Source organism: Aspergillus terreus, genomic scaffold (assembly GCF_000149615.1).
Source record: "Aspergillus terreus NIH2624 scaffold_10 genomic scaffold, whole genome shotgun sequence".
Taxonomy (NCBI): domain Eukaryota; kingdom Fungi; phylum Ascomycota; class Eurotiomycetes; order Eurotiales; family Aspergillaceae; genus Aspergillus; species Aspergillus terreus.
This window is the reverse complement of record NT_165933.1, coordinates 1,401,933-1,415,887: the sequence shown is the minus strand read 5'-3', so window position 1 is coordinate 1,415,887 and position 13,955 is coordinate 1,401,933. Positions and strand designations below refer to the sequence as shown.

Genomic DNA, 13,955 nt, shown 5'->3' with positions numbered 1-13,955 from the left:
CGGGGCATCACTCATCACCTTTGGCTCTTTCAGTTCCCTCTGTGATGGACGGCAACGATGGACTGGCGCTCTCCACTGTCTTTTTTGGCTTCCCTTTTCTCTCCTCCTTCAGAACGTGGAAAACCTGCTTGATCTGCTGAACACCTCCATCCAGCAAGGGATAAAAAATGGCTACCAGCATGGTACCCCAGAGCCAGATGATCGAGACCACCACCCACGCGATGAAGAACTAGGACGGGTTAGCAGGAATTTCTATCGAAGATCGACCGGCAAAACAAACCCTCTTCCCAAAGACATAATTGGACCCGTACATGGGCAGCGGCCAGAGGACCCAGTGGCCGAGGAATGTCGCAACAGACCAGAACGCTGCAATCCGCCCCCATCTCTTCAATTCACGGGGGTCGAAAGAAGGTCTACCATGCTCCAATTGACTTCCATCTCGACCATCTTCAGGGTTCCGACTCTGCACTGTGGTGAGATCACTTTGGAGTCGTTCTAAAGCCAGCTTTTCCTTTCTGAAATCATCCCAGTTGTAGTTCTGCGGTCGAATAGCGGTGATTACCACAGAGTACAGTATTGGCGACAGGGCACTCCCAACCGTACCATAGACACAGGGAAGTATCTGCCCAGTAGTCGACACTGAAACGGATCCGTAGAAGTGTTGCGCTGTCCCTAGCCATACGCCGATCCCAGTTGCCATACCCAGAATAGGTGAGAGAATGGCTGCAGCTTTGCTCTGTCGACGCCAGAGTATAGTGAACGACATTGGAAAGATGCCAGGACATGTCACCACACCTGATTCATTAGACAGATATCCAACAGCAACATGTCCGGTAGGATACTTACCCAGCATATACAAAGTCCAACCCAGGTCTATGCCTACATAGTGCAACATGGTACTAAAACCAGCAGAGAATGCCGCAAAGAAGATGACTCCAAAATGGCTTGCACGGATGATATCCCGGTCCGACGCACTCTTTTTGAAATATTCACGATAGACATCGAAACTGAGGATAGAGCTGACGGCAATGACCTGGGCGGAGAGCGTGGATGTCACTGCCATGAAGGTAATCAGGAGAATCGCTGCGGCTCCTCCTTTCCCTGCGATAGTGATAGCAGCGTACGGTAGGACCAAGCCATTGCTGACCTCAGTTGAAGTCATTCTCTGTTCCAATGATCAGCGCAAGCTACTCAATCCCTTCGCGATCCAGTACTCACCCGTGGATAGGTTGGAAATGCGGGTTGGTTTTCAAGGCCCAGTGCTACAGAACTCATTATCGTGCCTAAGCCCCAGGGAATGCTAAAGTACGCGATCCCTCCAATGGTGTAACCCGGAACGACTGATGAAGGGGCAGCTGAAAACGCTTTGATGAAGTAACTTGTGTCCATCTAGATCTTGGTCAATATATCGAGTGACAAGTTTCCGGGGACGGCGTACAATGACAAGGCCAAAGTTAGAACAGATATGAAGGATGCCGAACAAGATTCCCTTTACATCTGTCAGTCATCTAGTAGTGCACGACGTGCAGCGTTTTCACTCACCCCCTTCGAGGTCATGGTCAGGTATGTTCCGTCCTTGTTGCCAGACACAGGATGATTTTGTCCTGCTACATTTAGAAGATCATATAGATTACCGATCGACCCAATTCCCTCAAATGTGAAGGCCTTGATAGAAAAGTAGCAAGCGATGATCAAGATAATTGTCGTATGGAAATAATCCGTAAGGAACCTGGTCAGGACATTAGCCACTACCTCCCCAGGCATTTCGGTTGTTGTACCCACGTTGCTTTGATGCCTCCTACAAAGGTGTAGACAGTCACTCCGACAGGCAGCAGAAAGGTTGAAGCAACAATATGCATTCCAGTGCTTTTCAAATTAGTACCCATGTACTCTTGGGTATGGCCATACTCACAGAGATGAAATAACAGCGGCAGCTCCAAGAAGCATATTGGCGCACGCAAAGATATTATTGATCAAACAAAGTACCATAAACACTGCATGGGCAACTCGACCTGGCCAATGTTAGCCACTAACATAGCTGATATGGAGTAATAAGCTCACCGTATCGGATGCGAACGACCTCAAGGGACGTATGAGCCTCAGGAATTTTTCGTTTGCAGGAGATACCCAGGAGAGCGAAAAACACAATCATTGGACTGCATCCGGCTGCGAACCAGAAAGGACCTGCAACTCCGTAGTCGTATCCGACAAAGGACGACCCAAGCATTGCCGTAGTCCAGAGCCATGACTAACGTTTGTTAGAGTCGAAAATGGAACGCAATGTCCGACATACAGATATCACCGCAGATGCTGTCAAGCCTGTACGGACAGTTCGGTTCGCCGTCATGAACCTGTAGTGTGGTCAGTGACATGTTTCAAGAATATGTAGTTGCAGAATATACATCTCAGTCTTCTTGTTGTCCTCCCCAGCGGCCCGTTTTAGAATTTGTGTCAAGACCATCATCACTGCATGTCGTCAGTGAGGTACATCGGCGACCGACACCAGTACCAGGCCACATACCAAATGCAATGATAAGACCAATTACAACCACCACCACATACCCGACAGCCTGTGATAGTGGTGGCTGTATTGTGGCATTTCTTCGTGCTTCGAGCATCTTTCTTGCGCCTGGAAAGAGACATACAGTTCCCTACGGGGCCGGTATACTCCTTTTTAGCTGCGAATAGAGGTAAATGGACAGAATAGTAGATTTGGAGACGACCTTTGTCTTATCTACATTACTGGCCTACTGGATGGCGCAGATATTAAGTGTATGACGACGATGTTGACCCGATCCTCAATCTTGGTCAACAGGAACCTAGCTCGCGAGCAGCACCGCTGGGAAGGGAAACCATTGGAGATCTGCAATAACGAAAGAAATGCCCGCTATGATATGATCTGGAACATATATGAGGTGCTCCATGTGATAGACTATGGATTCGAGTAGAAGTCTGAAACATGCAGTGTATGAACTCCCGGTTCCTGGGAACAAATCATAGGGAACTCCGACAGTGTGGTAGCTTTGCGTACTATCATCACGGATAGCTGACTGCAGATTACATGGATCCTGTTCATCTTCGGATCGTTTTATGGTGAATTAGATGAACCCCAGAGCCATCTCGTGATGATATGCTCCAGAGGCTGAACCCATGCCGAGTGGACAAATTTAGAAATGATTCTTTAACTCTAGGCGATGTATAACTAGATTGTCACAGATATTGATCAACAATTTTGTTTCTATGTCTTTGGATGGAATATGAGTGTTATTCGGGTAGGGAGCTAGATTGCGTGATGATGATGGGTGTTGACGACCACGCCGGCCCAGGCTCGGTGCCAATAATTCGGCATTATTTCCAGGCTTAATAGAGGAAGATATGGGGTCCCCTCTTCAAATCCCGATAACCTTGAATGATAAGTGTGGTCGTCTGTACCCATCGTTCGACAATGTGCCGTATGGCGTCATTTAAGCTCCACTGTGGTGCTATGAAGGAGCAATATACGCCTCGACGCACACAGCGGGGAAGGGTTGGATAAGAAGCGGATCATACTCGTGCTGATAATAGCTCCCTTGGGTAACTACTCTTTTTCCCAAGGAAGGTTTTGTGGAGTGTAGCCTGGCTATAAATTCCGCATCAGGACTGTTCAATCCGAAGCCATCAATCTTGTGCGATTTATATTCGAATAGCAGCAAAATTTCCCTAGTTGGACAACTATGACAGCCTCAAGCAATGTATCGACGGCCACCACGCCGCAAAAGTCATTGATACTCAATGCCTTTGTTGAAATGTGTATGTCAGTCCACCTTGAGTCCATTTAAGACTACCAACATTTAATTTAGGCAGCGGACACCAGTCTCCTGGTCTTTGGCGACACCCAGAAGATGAATCTCATCGGTTTAACGACATTGAGCATTGGATTGAGCTCGCTAAGCTTCTAGAGTCAGCCAAATTCCACGGAATCTTCATTGCCGATGTTCTCGGAGGCTACGATGTCTATAAAGGCCCGAGAAATCTCAATCCCGCCATTGTATCCGGAGCACAATGGCCAGTCAATGAGCCACTAGCAGTTGTCCCTGCAATGGCAGCCGCGACGCAGAATATTGGGTTCGGTGTCACGGTAACTACAACGTACGAGCAGCCGTATCATCTGGCTCGACGGTTATCAACTGTTGACCATCTTACCAAGGGACGGTAAGTTGCCACTCCGCGGAACTTTTACATATATCACTAAGCCCTGGATCCTTCGCATAGCATCGGGTGGAACGTGAGTAATACCCAGCTACTGGTTTGAAACGATAGTTTAATGCTGATTGACGATAGATTGTAACTGGGTACCTGGATTCGGCTGCCCGCAACCTAGGGCATGCCCAGCAGCCTCAAGTATGCGTCACTTGGTCCCTTCAAATGGGATTTTAATGAGCCTCGCTGACATCAATCAGCACGATGACCGGTATGCGGTTGCCGAGGAGTATGTCAAGGTGACCTACAAATTATGGGAATCAAGTTGGAGGTCAGATGCCGTAGTTCTCGACAAGGAGCGAGGCATATACACTGACCCGGCCCGTGTCCGCGAGATCAATCATGTTGGCAAGTACTTCAACGTACCAGGACCGCACATCTGCCAGCCGAGCCCCCAGCGAACTCCGGTCATCCTCCAAGCGGGGACCTCGAAAGCAGGAAAAGCATTTGCCGCGCAGCACGCAGAGGCGATATTCGTTGCCGGACATAGTCCATCTGTGGTCGCAAAGAATGTTGCAGATATCCGAGACCTGGCCAAAACGGAGTTCGGGCGGGACCCCCAGAGTATCAAGTTTCTCGCTCTACTATGTCCTGTTTTGGGCACCACGGAGGAAGAAGCTTGGGAGAAGTTCAGATACTATCGCAGTCTGGGCTCCATTGATGGAGCTCTGGCCTTGTTTGGTGGATGGACTGGGATTAATCTTGATACATATGCAGATGACCAAGAGTTGCGGCAGGTCGAGAGCAACGCAATCAGGTACAATATCCATAACACACCCTGACTTCATTGCATCCATTAATTGATTTTCACATAGATCTGCAGTCGAAGGCTGGTCAAAGGCGACCCCGGAGGTAGCAAAGTGGACCAAGGCTACTGTTGGTCAGCACATCACCGTGGGAGGACTGGGAGCAACGCCAGTCGGTACACCTCAACAGGTGGCAGATCAAATGGAGCGCTGGGTACGGGAAGCCGATGTAGATGGGTTCAACCTGGTAAGTTTGGATGATATATTGATGTCCGGAATGTCAGAGCTAACAGCCGTTGCAGGCCTATGCAGTGAAGCCAGGTTCATTCAAGGACATAATCGACCTTCTCATCCCTGAATTGCGGAAACGTGGACTGTTCTGGGATGATTATGCTGCACCAAAAGGCACCTATCGTGAAAACATCTTCTCAAAGCCCGGCCAGACTGGCCCTCTTCCGGATCACCCGGCCGCCAAATATCGGTGGAATGCAGGTGTCGACGCTGCTGACCACGAGATTCCGAACAACTAGTAAGAATTGGCGAGGTGAATTTATTCACTCTGCTGCCGTGATTGAAATCATGGCTCTAGAGGTTAAAATTCTGGTCAAAATTGATTCCACTTCCGATGTGTAGTATGTCTGAATATTCTATATCTCATATGTGTAGTTCGATGCAATATATCAAAAACTCCGCCCATTAGAATGCAAGTGCCCGTCAGCTAGGTATACTGGTAATAACTGTCGGCTATCAACAACACACAGTCAACCTCACTGCGGAAAAGTGCACTAATCTTCGTCAAACGCCGGGAATGCATCCCAGCCCATATCCTCCTCCGGAGGCTCCTCTGCTAGACACCTCGAACATCGACAGATAAATCGAAACGATGTCTGAAGATGGTCTCTCCGCTCTTTCAGATCCGCAAATCTGGTCAGATCGAAGTATGAGATGCAGCATTCTTCGCCTTCCCGGATATCTCTTGAGGCGACAAATACCATGCGACCATGGCTATCGGGTTTGTGTGTGATCTATGGGGCTAAGGTTAGTGTCTTCTCTTTCTGATGAAAAGATTGTGTAATGCTCACATTAGGACAGCAGGAATGGTTAGCTATGGCAGCCCGGGGATAAACGGCAGCGCCAAACTGCTCTCCTCGGTCAACCAGTGGCCCGGGAAGGAGAGGCGTGCCTGTCTCTCTGGGATACAAGCCAAACGAATTGGCTTCCTCCTTGCATATAATGGCCAAAACTTCATCGGTAGTCAACCCATGGGGTAAAACCGGACTGTCCTTGAGGTATTTCTTAGTTAAAGCGCTCCAATGCCGGACTTGAGAATGTGACCACGTCTCATGCGATCCGCAAAACGATTGAATCGCACCCCAACCCGTCCTGAAACTGTGGCTTCGTATATCGGCAGTACCCAGATCCACGCAGACTGGCTCCTCTTCCACAGACCGCGTAGCAAGGATGCGCACAATCAGCCATAACATGCCAAAGTCATATTCACCCCACTTTGACCGGATGGGTGCTGCGAATCTCTGCAGCCAGGTACATTCGAACGCATGTCGACGTCTATCGGCTGTCTGACATGCCGGGCTACACCAGGCTACATCGGCGATGCAGTGATTCGGACATAATACCCTGCCTGTGCCGCAGGGGACGCGCTGATTACATCGGGAATGACTGCATAGGAGATTCTCACTGCGCAGGGGCTCATCGACGACTGGAATCACAGCATATGGGCAGTCCACCAGGAGAAGTTCGCCTTTCTTCACGGTCTGGGAGACCTGTAATTGACGGCCCTTGATTGGGTCAACGGAGTGCCGCAGATGAGGGTGGACCCAGGAGTCAAGAGGATTGCTGGCGACACCAGCCCGAGACAAATGCTCCTTCGTCGCGTGGAGTCGTTTCTCGGCCACGGGAGGTGGTGATGCCATGGAGGAATGACCCTATCGGAGGGGTTCGTTGGCCGCGGGACAAAGGGGGTTTGGGGTTTGATGCGATAAGATCCCAGAGACCCCATCGTGACCGCATTTCTTCAAATTTTGCACTCGGTACGGGTCTCCCTGCACTTTCTCCCGTGCCCCCGGGGCCCACTGCAGCAAACCGTGGATAACGCAGCAATTTGCCATAGTGGAGTCCCGGTGGCAGCCAATTAATCGAAGCTATCCCGAAGCGGGCCTGGACGTGTATCGCCGGCAGACGGATGGCGTTCAACGAGGAGACGCTAGTCCGGACACGCATGATTGTGCGGGAGAAGATGGCTAGGAATAGCGGTTGGTTGAGATGCATTGCGGAGGTTGCTGCCAGCCTGGAATAAGATGGCTGCACGAGTGGTCGAGATGGTGAGCAGCCCTGTATAGCTGACTAATCAACGGACATTGGGAATATCCGAAGGCAAAAAGAGAATGAACATCGATCAGTCGCTACAACAGGCTATGATAGATGGAAGCTGATTAGAATATTGAGTGCACTCTAAGGTATTAGAGGATTCAGAATCAGAGTATAAGTATCTGTCCTCTGAGAGGATCCAGAAACATGAAGATGTGCTGCGTACATCACCACAGCAAACAAAATATATTGTTCCTTTCATTGTGATAAACAACCAGAGCTGAATCATTGTTATTATTCATTCCAAGTCCTTGTGATATCTTACACAGCCACACTGGAGGGATCAAAAAGGGGTCAGCCCAAGCGCCCTAAGTCTACACTTCGCTGTGGGATTGGCCACTGTAGATGAAATCACAATCGATCAGCCTCATCCTGCGGTGACTCTTCGTATTTTTGCTTCTCCCACCAGTCGCTGGCATCGGTTTCTCGCCTATTAGCACGGGCCCATTGGCGTGCTTGCTTACCCCTCCAGGGCGACAGTGCCCAGTGCCTGTTGCCTTATCAGCGGACGCAGGCCATGATTAATACATGGAAGGAGGCTTTGCTGCTTATTTCCGATGCTAGAATTAGACAGCAACTCTGGTGGATACGACTCCAGCATGATTCTCCACCTGAATCGCACCCTGCTCAACCAGCTCCTGTACACCCATCTCCATGAGCGAGGACCCGATTCACTCGCTTTGTGAGCGATTTTACGTCCGTCTGCGGGATTGTCGGTCTACGAATGTCCAGAATTATGCCTTCTTTCCCAACGGAACTGCCAAGAATGTCTTCCACACGAACCAGGCAGAGCTGCGCGAACTTCTCGGTTATACATGTCAACGCTTCGGCATCTCCACCTCAACCCCCGTCACCAGCGAGGCGGATCTGGCACGAAGAGTGCTTGCGGATTTCAACAACATTCTGGCGGCCATTATATGGGCTAGACTCCCGTCAGCGGAGGAGTTTTTGAGAGATTTCCTTCACCTCTTTCCAGAGATAATCGGGAGCATCGCGCGACCCCTGATCACCGATGATGACCTTCCCATCTCCCTGCCCCTCGCCCGCCGAGTATTCCCGACCAACGCCCAGGACTTTTACGACGAGCAGTTTCGCTTTTGCGCCGTGACACTGATGAAGAGAGAGGAGGTGATTTATAAGGGGGAAAGATGCTTGTGTCCACTGCCCTATCTCGAGGAAAGTGAGATCGCCGAGGGCTCCTTTGGACGAGTTTTTCGTGTTCGCATTGAAGGACAACACGTTGTATCGCGAGGCAGCCAGAGCATTAACCAGAAGCCGAGATACTGCGCGAGGAAGGACTTTCCTGTTAATCATGAACGTGCGTTTCAGTGGGAACAGGAAATACTAAAGCGCATCCACCGACAGCCCCGAAGCAACGAGAATGTGATGGTGGCCATTGCTAGTCTGCAATACGGCGACACCTACAGCCTGTTCTTCGAGTTGGCATCCTGCAACCTCTGGGATTATCTGTATGGAAAATATGACAGTACCAGGCCGGTTCCCTCCGGCGTGGAGACGCGAAGCGACATCTACCGCCGTGGAGTCGCCCTGGCCGGAGCGCTGGCTTTCCTACACCATGAGTTTCGCGACCAGAAACTAGACAATTTGTCATGTTATCACCTGGATCTGAAGCCACACAACGTTCTCGTCTTTAATGCGTATACGCCGGCGGAGATCTGGAAGATTACCGACTTTGGTGTGTCCCGCGTCAAGGGTCGTAGCGATGACGGCGAGGAGGTGCAGATGCTGACGCCGTTTCTACGCAAAACTCGGCGGGTCAAGGCTCCGCGAGAGGAGCTGACGCGCAATCCTCGAGGCGAAGGAACATATCTCGCGCCCGAATGCGCCCAGCGGAACGGAAAAGTGGGCTCTGCTTCCGACGTGTGGTCGTGGGGCTGTATCTTCAGCCTTGTGATGACCTATCTCGAAGGAGGGCATGCAGCTGTGCAGGAGTTTCGCATTGAACGTCAGAAACAAGAGCACCGGGATGCTTTTTATGTCATGAAGAGCAACAACACGGCCCAGATCTCTCCTACCATCATAAGTTGGTTCAACCATCTCCGTTACCAAGCGCGCGTCAACCGCAACGGCCGTGAATTCGAGCTAGTGCGACAGACTCTTGATTTCTTGGAAAGACGAGTTTTACTCCCCAATCATACCCAACGGGCTACGGCCAAGGAGGTTGAGACTTGTCTGTCCCGGTTCAGCCACTTTTACTATGAGCAGCCATCGGAAGAGCCGCGGGCGAAAGGCGTCAGGGCATCGATTGCCCGATGGAAGAACCGTATCCCATTGTCTTCTTCCGCAATTCCCTCCGTCAGGTCTCAGGACCTTCCTGTTGATATGGCGTCAGGCATTAGGGCGAGCCTCTTTTCTCCCGATGGGGAACTACTGGTATTTTACTCTCCACAGTCCATCAAGGCTATCCCGACAAATCAGATAATGCAATCGATCACTCGGCAAACAGCCGTACCTGATTTAGTGACAATCTCCGAGCCAAAAGGCTCATGGGAGTGCGTGGCCGTGAGCTCGAGATATATTTGCGGTGGCTTAGCAGGGGACTGCTTCGACGTAAGTTGTCACTGAACGATCATACTACTAAAATGTGTGGAAAGACAGTCTGACATTCCTTGTGCATAGTGCTATGTGTATCCTGTCCAGTCAATTATGGCGTTATACGCCCCTGGGACAAGTTCACCTATAGAGGGAAAGCGCATCTATCAACAACATCTTGGTCCGATCAAGAAGGTCGTGATGTCCGAGGACGGAACGCTAACGGCCTTTCTGATCAAGCGGAAAGACTCAGATACAATGGTCTATCTGGCATACACACCAGATCTCATCGACGAACCGAGTGATAAGTAAGCTGCGACATGCATCGGTGTTGAGCTATCCGCTGACCACAATTTTGTTAGGGGCTTGTCACCTCCTTCCAGCAGATCAAATTCAGCAATATCCCACGGCGACTCCGAGCATGCCCTTCCCGGAGGCAACATGATCGCCCAAGACTATAAAGTCGGGCCGATGAAAGACATCCGTTATGTCGGATTTTCCAGTGACAGCCAATATCTTGTAGTTGTTTCGATGCCAGACGAATCCCATTTACTTGTCCGGGCCTGGGACACACAACGGGGGAGTTTATGCGGAAACCTCAGGGTTCGCTTGCAGGTAGGGCACTTTCTAGTCGGCCTGTTCTATGGTAGTACTGACCAGTACTCGGCAGGCATCTGCAGCATCGTCTGAGAAGCTCTTCACGGCATGCGCTTTGTTTCACGGACAGCCTCGTTTGGTGATCCTCTGCCACCGGAGGTACCTTCTTTATGTGACTTCCTGGACTTGGAACGGGGTTCTTCATACCCTTCCTGGGGACTTTTCCAACATGTTTCATGTCTTTGTTCGCGAGGACAATGAGCATCTAATATTCCTCGGAGACAGCGGTGATGACCGCCTCCTTCGGGTTTACCAGATGCGCATTGCAGCTGGACCTCCAGCGCCACATAAGATAGCCATGACCACGTTCGGGTCTTACAAACCCCACCTTGACACTGCCAGCTTGACCAAGAATGATAAAGGCGAAAGGGAAATGCTTATTGGTACAGCAAGAGGCGCCTTCCTTGCCATAAATCTGCCCCAGGATACTTCTGGCTGAAGTTATACTCGAGGCCGCTTCATTCAGCACATACAAGCAAACACAATACGGGCTGCCAAGCTCTGCCTCTATCAGACCCGGTCTATTTTATTCAAGCCATCGCCATGGTCTCATCTTTCTTGTCGTTCTTGTGTCTCCGCCGCCGGACAAACCACCAGTACGATACGGTGGCTACTGTAAGAGGAACAGAACAAACCACCCAGATCCAAAACTGCGGAGACACCACAAGCCTATGACTGTTTGGGTCCATTTCGAAGAATGAATTCATTCCAAGAAGGGTCTGCGCATATGAAGTCAGATATTGACGTTTCCCCTGCTGGGCAAGCCCTCGCCTGGCGTATTGGAACTTACCGCCATGAATGTGGAAGGAAGATAAATCAACGTCACGATGGTGATGACCCGCACGGTCATGGAGTCATCACTCGTCGACACCGTCAAATCCAACATGTAGTCCGTCTGGGCCTGTGTTGTGATAGAGATCTTGAATGAGATCGCATCGGACAGGAGCTGAGCTGCCCGTGCTGTTTGGCCCTGCAGAAATAGCGCGCTCTGCGAATAAGCATCCACATGATTCAAATAGTTATCGAGCAGCTGTCGCATCGCTTCTGTCTTTGGCTGCCCTGCTTGCCCATGATCTTCCAGGAACCGATTAGCAAGGTGCATTTTGTCGAAGATCTCCCTGGTTGATCGAAATATCGCCTGTAATGGCGCGCAACTGTACTCTACGGACCGAACAGCTGCGAGGTTCCGGTGGTTGTCGTCGAGACTGCCATTAGTCCTATTGGTCAGTCCGGTCACTGGTGACTACGATGTTTTTAGCATGACGAGTTTACCCCCAACCCATTCAGATGCAACTTACTACAGGTAACACCCGAGCCTGGTTGTACGCCAAATAGTCCCTCCAGTTTGGAAAGTAGGTGGCAAACAGGATGTTATGCATGAGGAGCGGATGTTCCATTAGCCTGGCGTACTGATCTGTGGACACGAGAGCCTCTGTCAATCGTCGCTGGAAGGGACAGTCCGTCGTTGGATGCATGAAGATCCAGGTGGAGGAGTTGGTCTCTTGGTCATACTGTTGATAAACCCCCGTCTGGCGGATTACCCACGATACACCGTCGTCTGTAGGTTTTAGGAAGGCGTATTTAAAGACATAGGCAATTTCTGCGGTCGCAAATGGCAGTTAGTCTGGTATTTGGATTCAGTGAGATTCGAGTGCATTATACCTAGAACACTGTTGTTATCTTTGTTCCACCTGACAAATGGGGCACCACTGAATGCCTCCTCCACGGGCAGAGTCCTCTGACAGAAGGAGAGAAAGACCTCGAGGATCTCTGGAGAAGCCCTGGTGGAATCTATGATGTTGGAGAGCATATCCGGCGTAATTTTTAGGGGCCTCCAAGAATTGCCCTGGGGTATCCCACTGCAACGCGATTAGATTACGCTTGGATTGCCGGGGTAGAATACTCACATAATGCGCAAGCCATCACGCGCAGGCGGTTTCTGGTTGGTATAGGTGGATAATTCCGCGGGGGATGTTATTTTCTTTTGTGTCACTATAGTCGTCTCCTCCTTAGGATGGTCTCCTGGTCAACACATAGATGGATTAACTCACCACGCCGCTGGGAGTCGACCTCAGTCCAGTTCACCTCCACTTTGGATTTATCTGCCTGGAAGCATTTGCGGCTTTCTGCTCGAGCCCAATAATCCTGCGGATACGCCGCCAGCGAGAACGGGTCAAACGGATATGATGCTGGTAATGCGGGGGGAGACTCAATCATGGTGGCAGGGAAGGAGACTTCAGCTGGGAGTCTTTGGAGATCCATGAAGACGGAAAGTTAGGATAAATTATAATCAACTGATTTATATTGTGCGATCTTTATATCAACCAACAATTAGAAAAGAGAAGGAGAAAAATATTGGGTTGCACCAGCATCGCCCTCTTGCACGCGCCCAGCCCTAAGCAGAAAAGACAAGAAGAAACAAAATAAAAAGTTCAATCCGAGACTCCGTGTGACAATACGACCTCACAGCTTTCATTCGTCGTCATCTTCGTCAAATCAGGACTGGCGCTGGCGGAAATTATTCCTCGAACGCCTCCCTAAGAGCGGCACGGTATCAGTAATGAGCCACCACGTCGGCTGCGCACAGCCCCAGGCTGACTTGGGGCCACAAAGGCACTTACTGCAACTCCTCCTGAAAAAAACAAGATCAGCGCTGTTATGAATGGCATGCGGAAGGAATGGGTCTAGTGGTTTACCTGGGTTACCTCACGAGGGGCATCGAAAGACCAGACCTCACTTTCTTCCAACTGTCAAACCTGCGGTTAGCCGCTTGCTGTGCCATCTCCAACGAAGTCAACCTTACTCTTATGTGAAAGTCTAAATTGGGATGATTGGGGAACAGTCTCTCCAGGAGGTCTTGGAGACCATGTCGGGTCAGGTATCGGCGATGCGCTTCCTGGCGGCGAGTGTACATGCGGGGGCTTGGGGTGACTGTAGAAGACTGGGATGCAAAGCTCCAGCTGCGTGATGGCATCTCCGTCCTGCCGGTCTAGATGGCGTATTCCGTATAGTATCTATTATCTGCGAGGAGATAAAGGGGTACAACAGTAGAAGGACCAAGGGTCAGAGCATTTCCTTGTTTGTTATACGAGAGCCTTCCCCCTCTTTGTGATGGATGGAGGCTCTGCTGGCAGTGACTCCAAGCAAAGCCACTGGATGCGATAGGCAGAGAGCTCTTCTTGTCGATTACAAACACGCCCAGAATGCCCATAATCTGTGATAGCCGGCCAATCACTGCACCTGCTCGTATCAGTCCGGTGCCTCGTGTCCGACGAGCCATCTGACTCCTCCTCGCACTAGCCCAGTGCCGTTGCTTTTTTGCCCGTGCCCGTGTGTTGACAGGTCGATCGTCATCGTCGTTGCCGGACTCTCTTC

At 50.5% G+C, this 13,955-nt stretch overlaps 4 protein-coding genes across 4 annotated transcripts; 2 read left to right on the top strand and 2 right to left on the bottom strand.

Annotated features, from left to right (window-relative positions):
* Positions 1-229: 229 nt before the first annotated feature.
* On the bottom strand, positions 230-2,618 carry ATEG_07346 (sodium:solute symporter family protein; the record flags this gene model as incomplete). The annotated part of the gene is made up of 10 exons (XM_001210032.1): positions 230-736; positions 847-873; positions 935-1,165; positions 1,219-1,389; positions 1,439-1,489; positions 1,543-1,798; positions 1,913-2,012; positions 2,062-2,248; positions 2,294-2,351; positions 2,563-2,618. The coding sequence occupies 10 exons, from the start codon at positions 2,616-2,618 to the stop codon at positions 230-232; spliced, it is 1,644 nt and encodes a 547-aa protein (XP_001210032.1).
* A 1,095-nt stretch (positions 2,619-3,713) lies between these two features.
* On the top strand, positions 3,714-5,685 carry ATEG_07345 (LLM class flavin-dependent oxidoreductase; the record flags this gene model as incomplete). Its single annotated transcript, XM_001210031.1, has 8 exons — positions 3,714-3,789; positions 3,840-4,191; positions 4,252-4,264; positions 4,321-4,380; positions 4,440-4,996; positions 5,055-5,232; positions 5,288-5,514; positions 5,652-5,685. The coding sequence occupies 8 exons, from the start codon at positions 3,714-3,716 to the stop codon at positions 5,683-5,685; spliced, it is 1,497 nt and encodes a 498-aa protein (XP_001210031.1).
* A 2,339-nt stretch (positions 5,686-8,024) lies between these two features.
* On the top strand, positions 8,025-11,019 carry ATEG_07344 (protein kinase family protein; the record flags this gene model as incomplete). The annotated part of the gene is made up of 4 exons (XM_001210030.1): positions 8,025-9,941; positions 10,011-10,231; positions 10,286-10,538; positions 10,594-11,019. The coding sequence occupies 4 exons, from the start codon at positions 8,025-8,027 to the stop codon at positions 11,017-11,019; spliced, it is 2,817 nt and encodes a 938-aa protein (XP_001210030.1).
* Positions 11,020-11,791: 772 nt separating this feature from the next.
* Positions 11,792-12,797, bottom strand: ATEG_07343 (uncharacterized protein; the record flags this gene model as incomplete). The annotated part of the gene is made up of 5 exons (XM_001210029.1): positions 11,792-11,797; positions 11,879-12,180; positions 12,243-12,439; positions 12,488-12,572; positions 12,632-12,797. 5 exons carry the CDS (start codon positions 12,795-12,797, stop codon positions 11,792-11,794), a joined length of 756 nt encoding a protein of 251 aa, XP_001210029.1.
* Between the last annotated feature and the right edge of the window lie 1,158 nt (positions 12,798-13,955).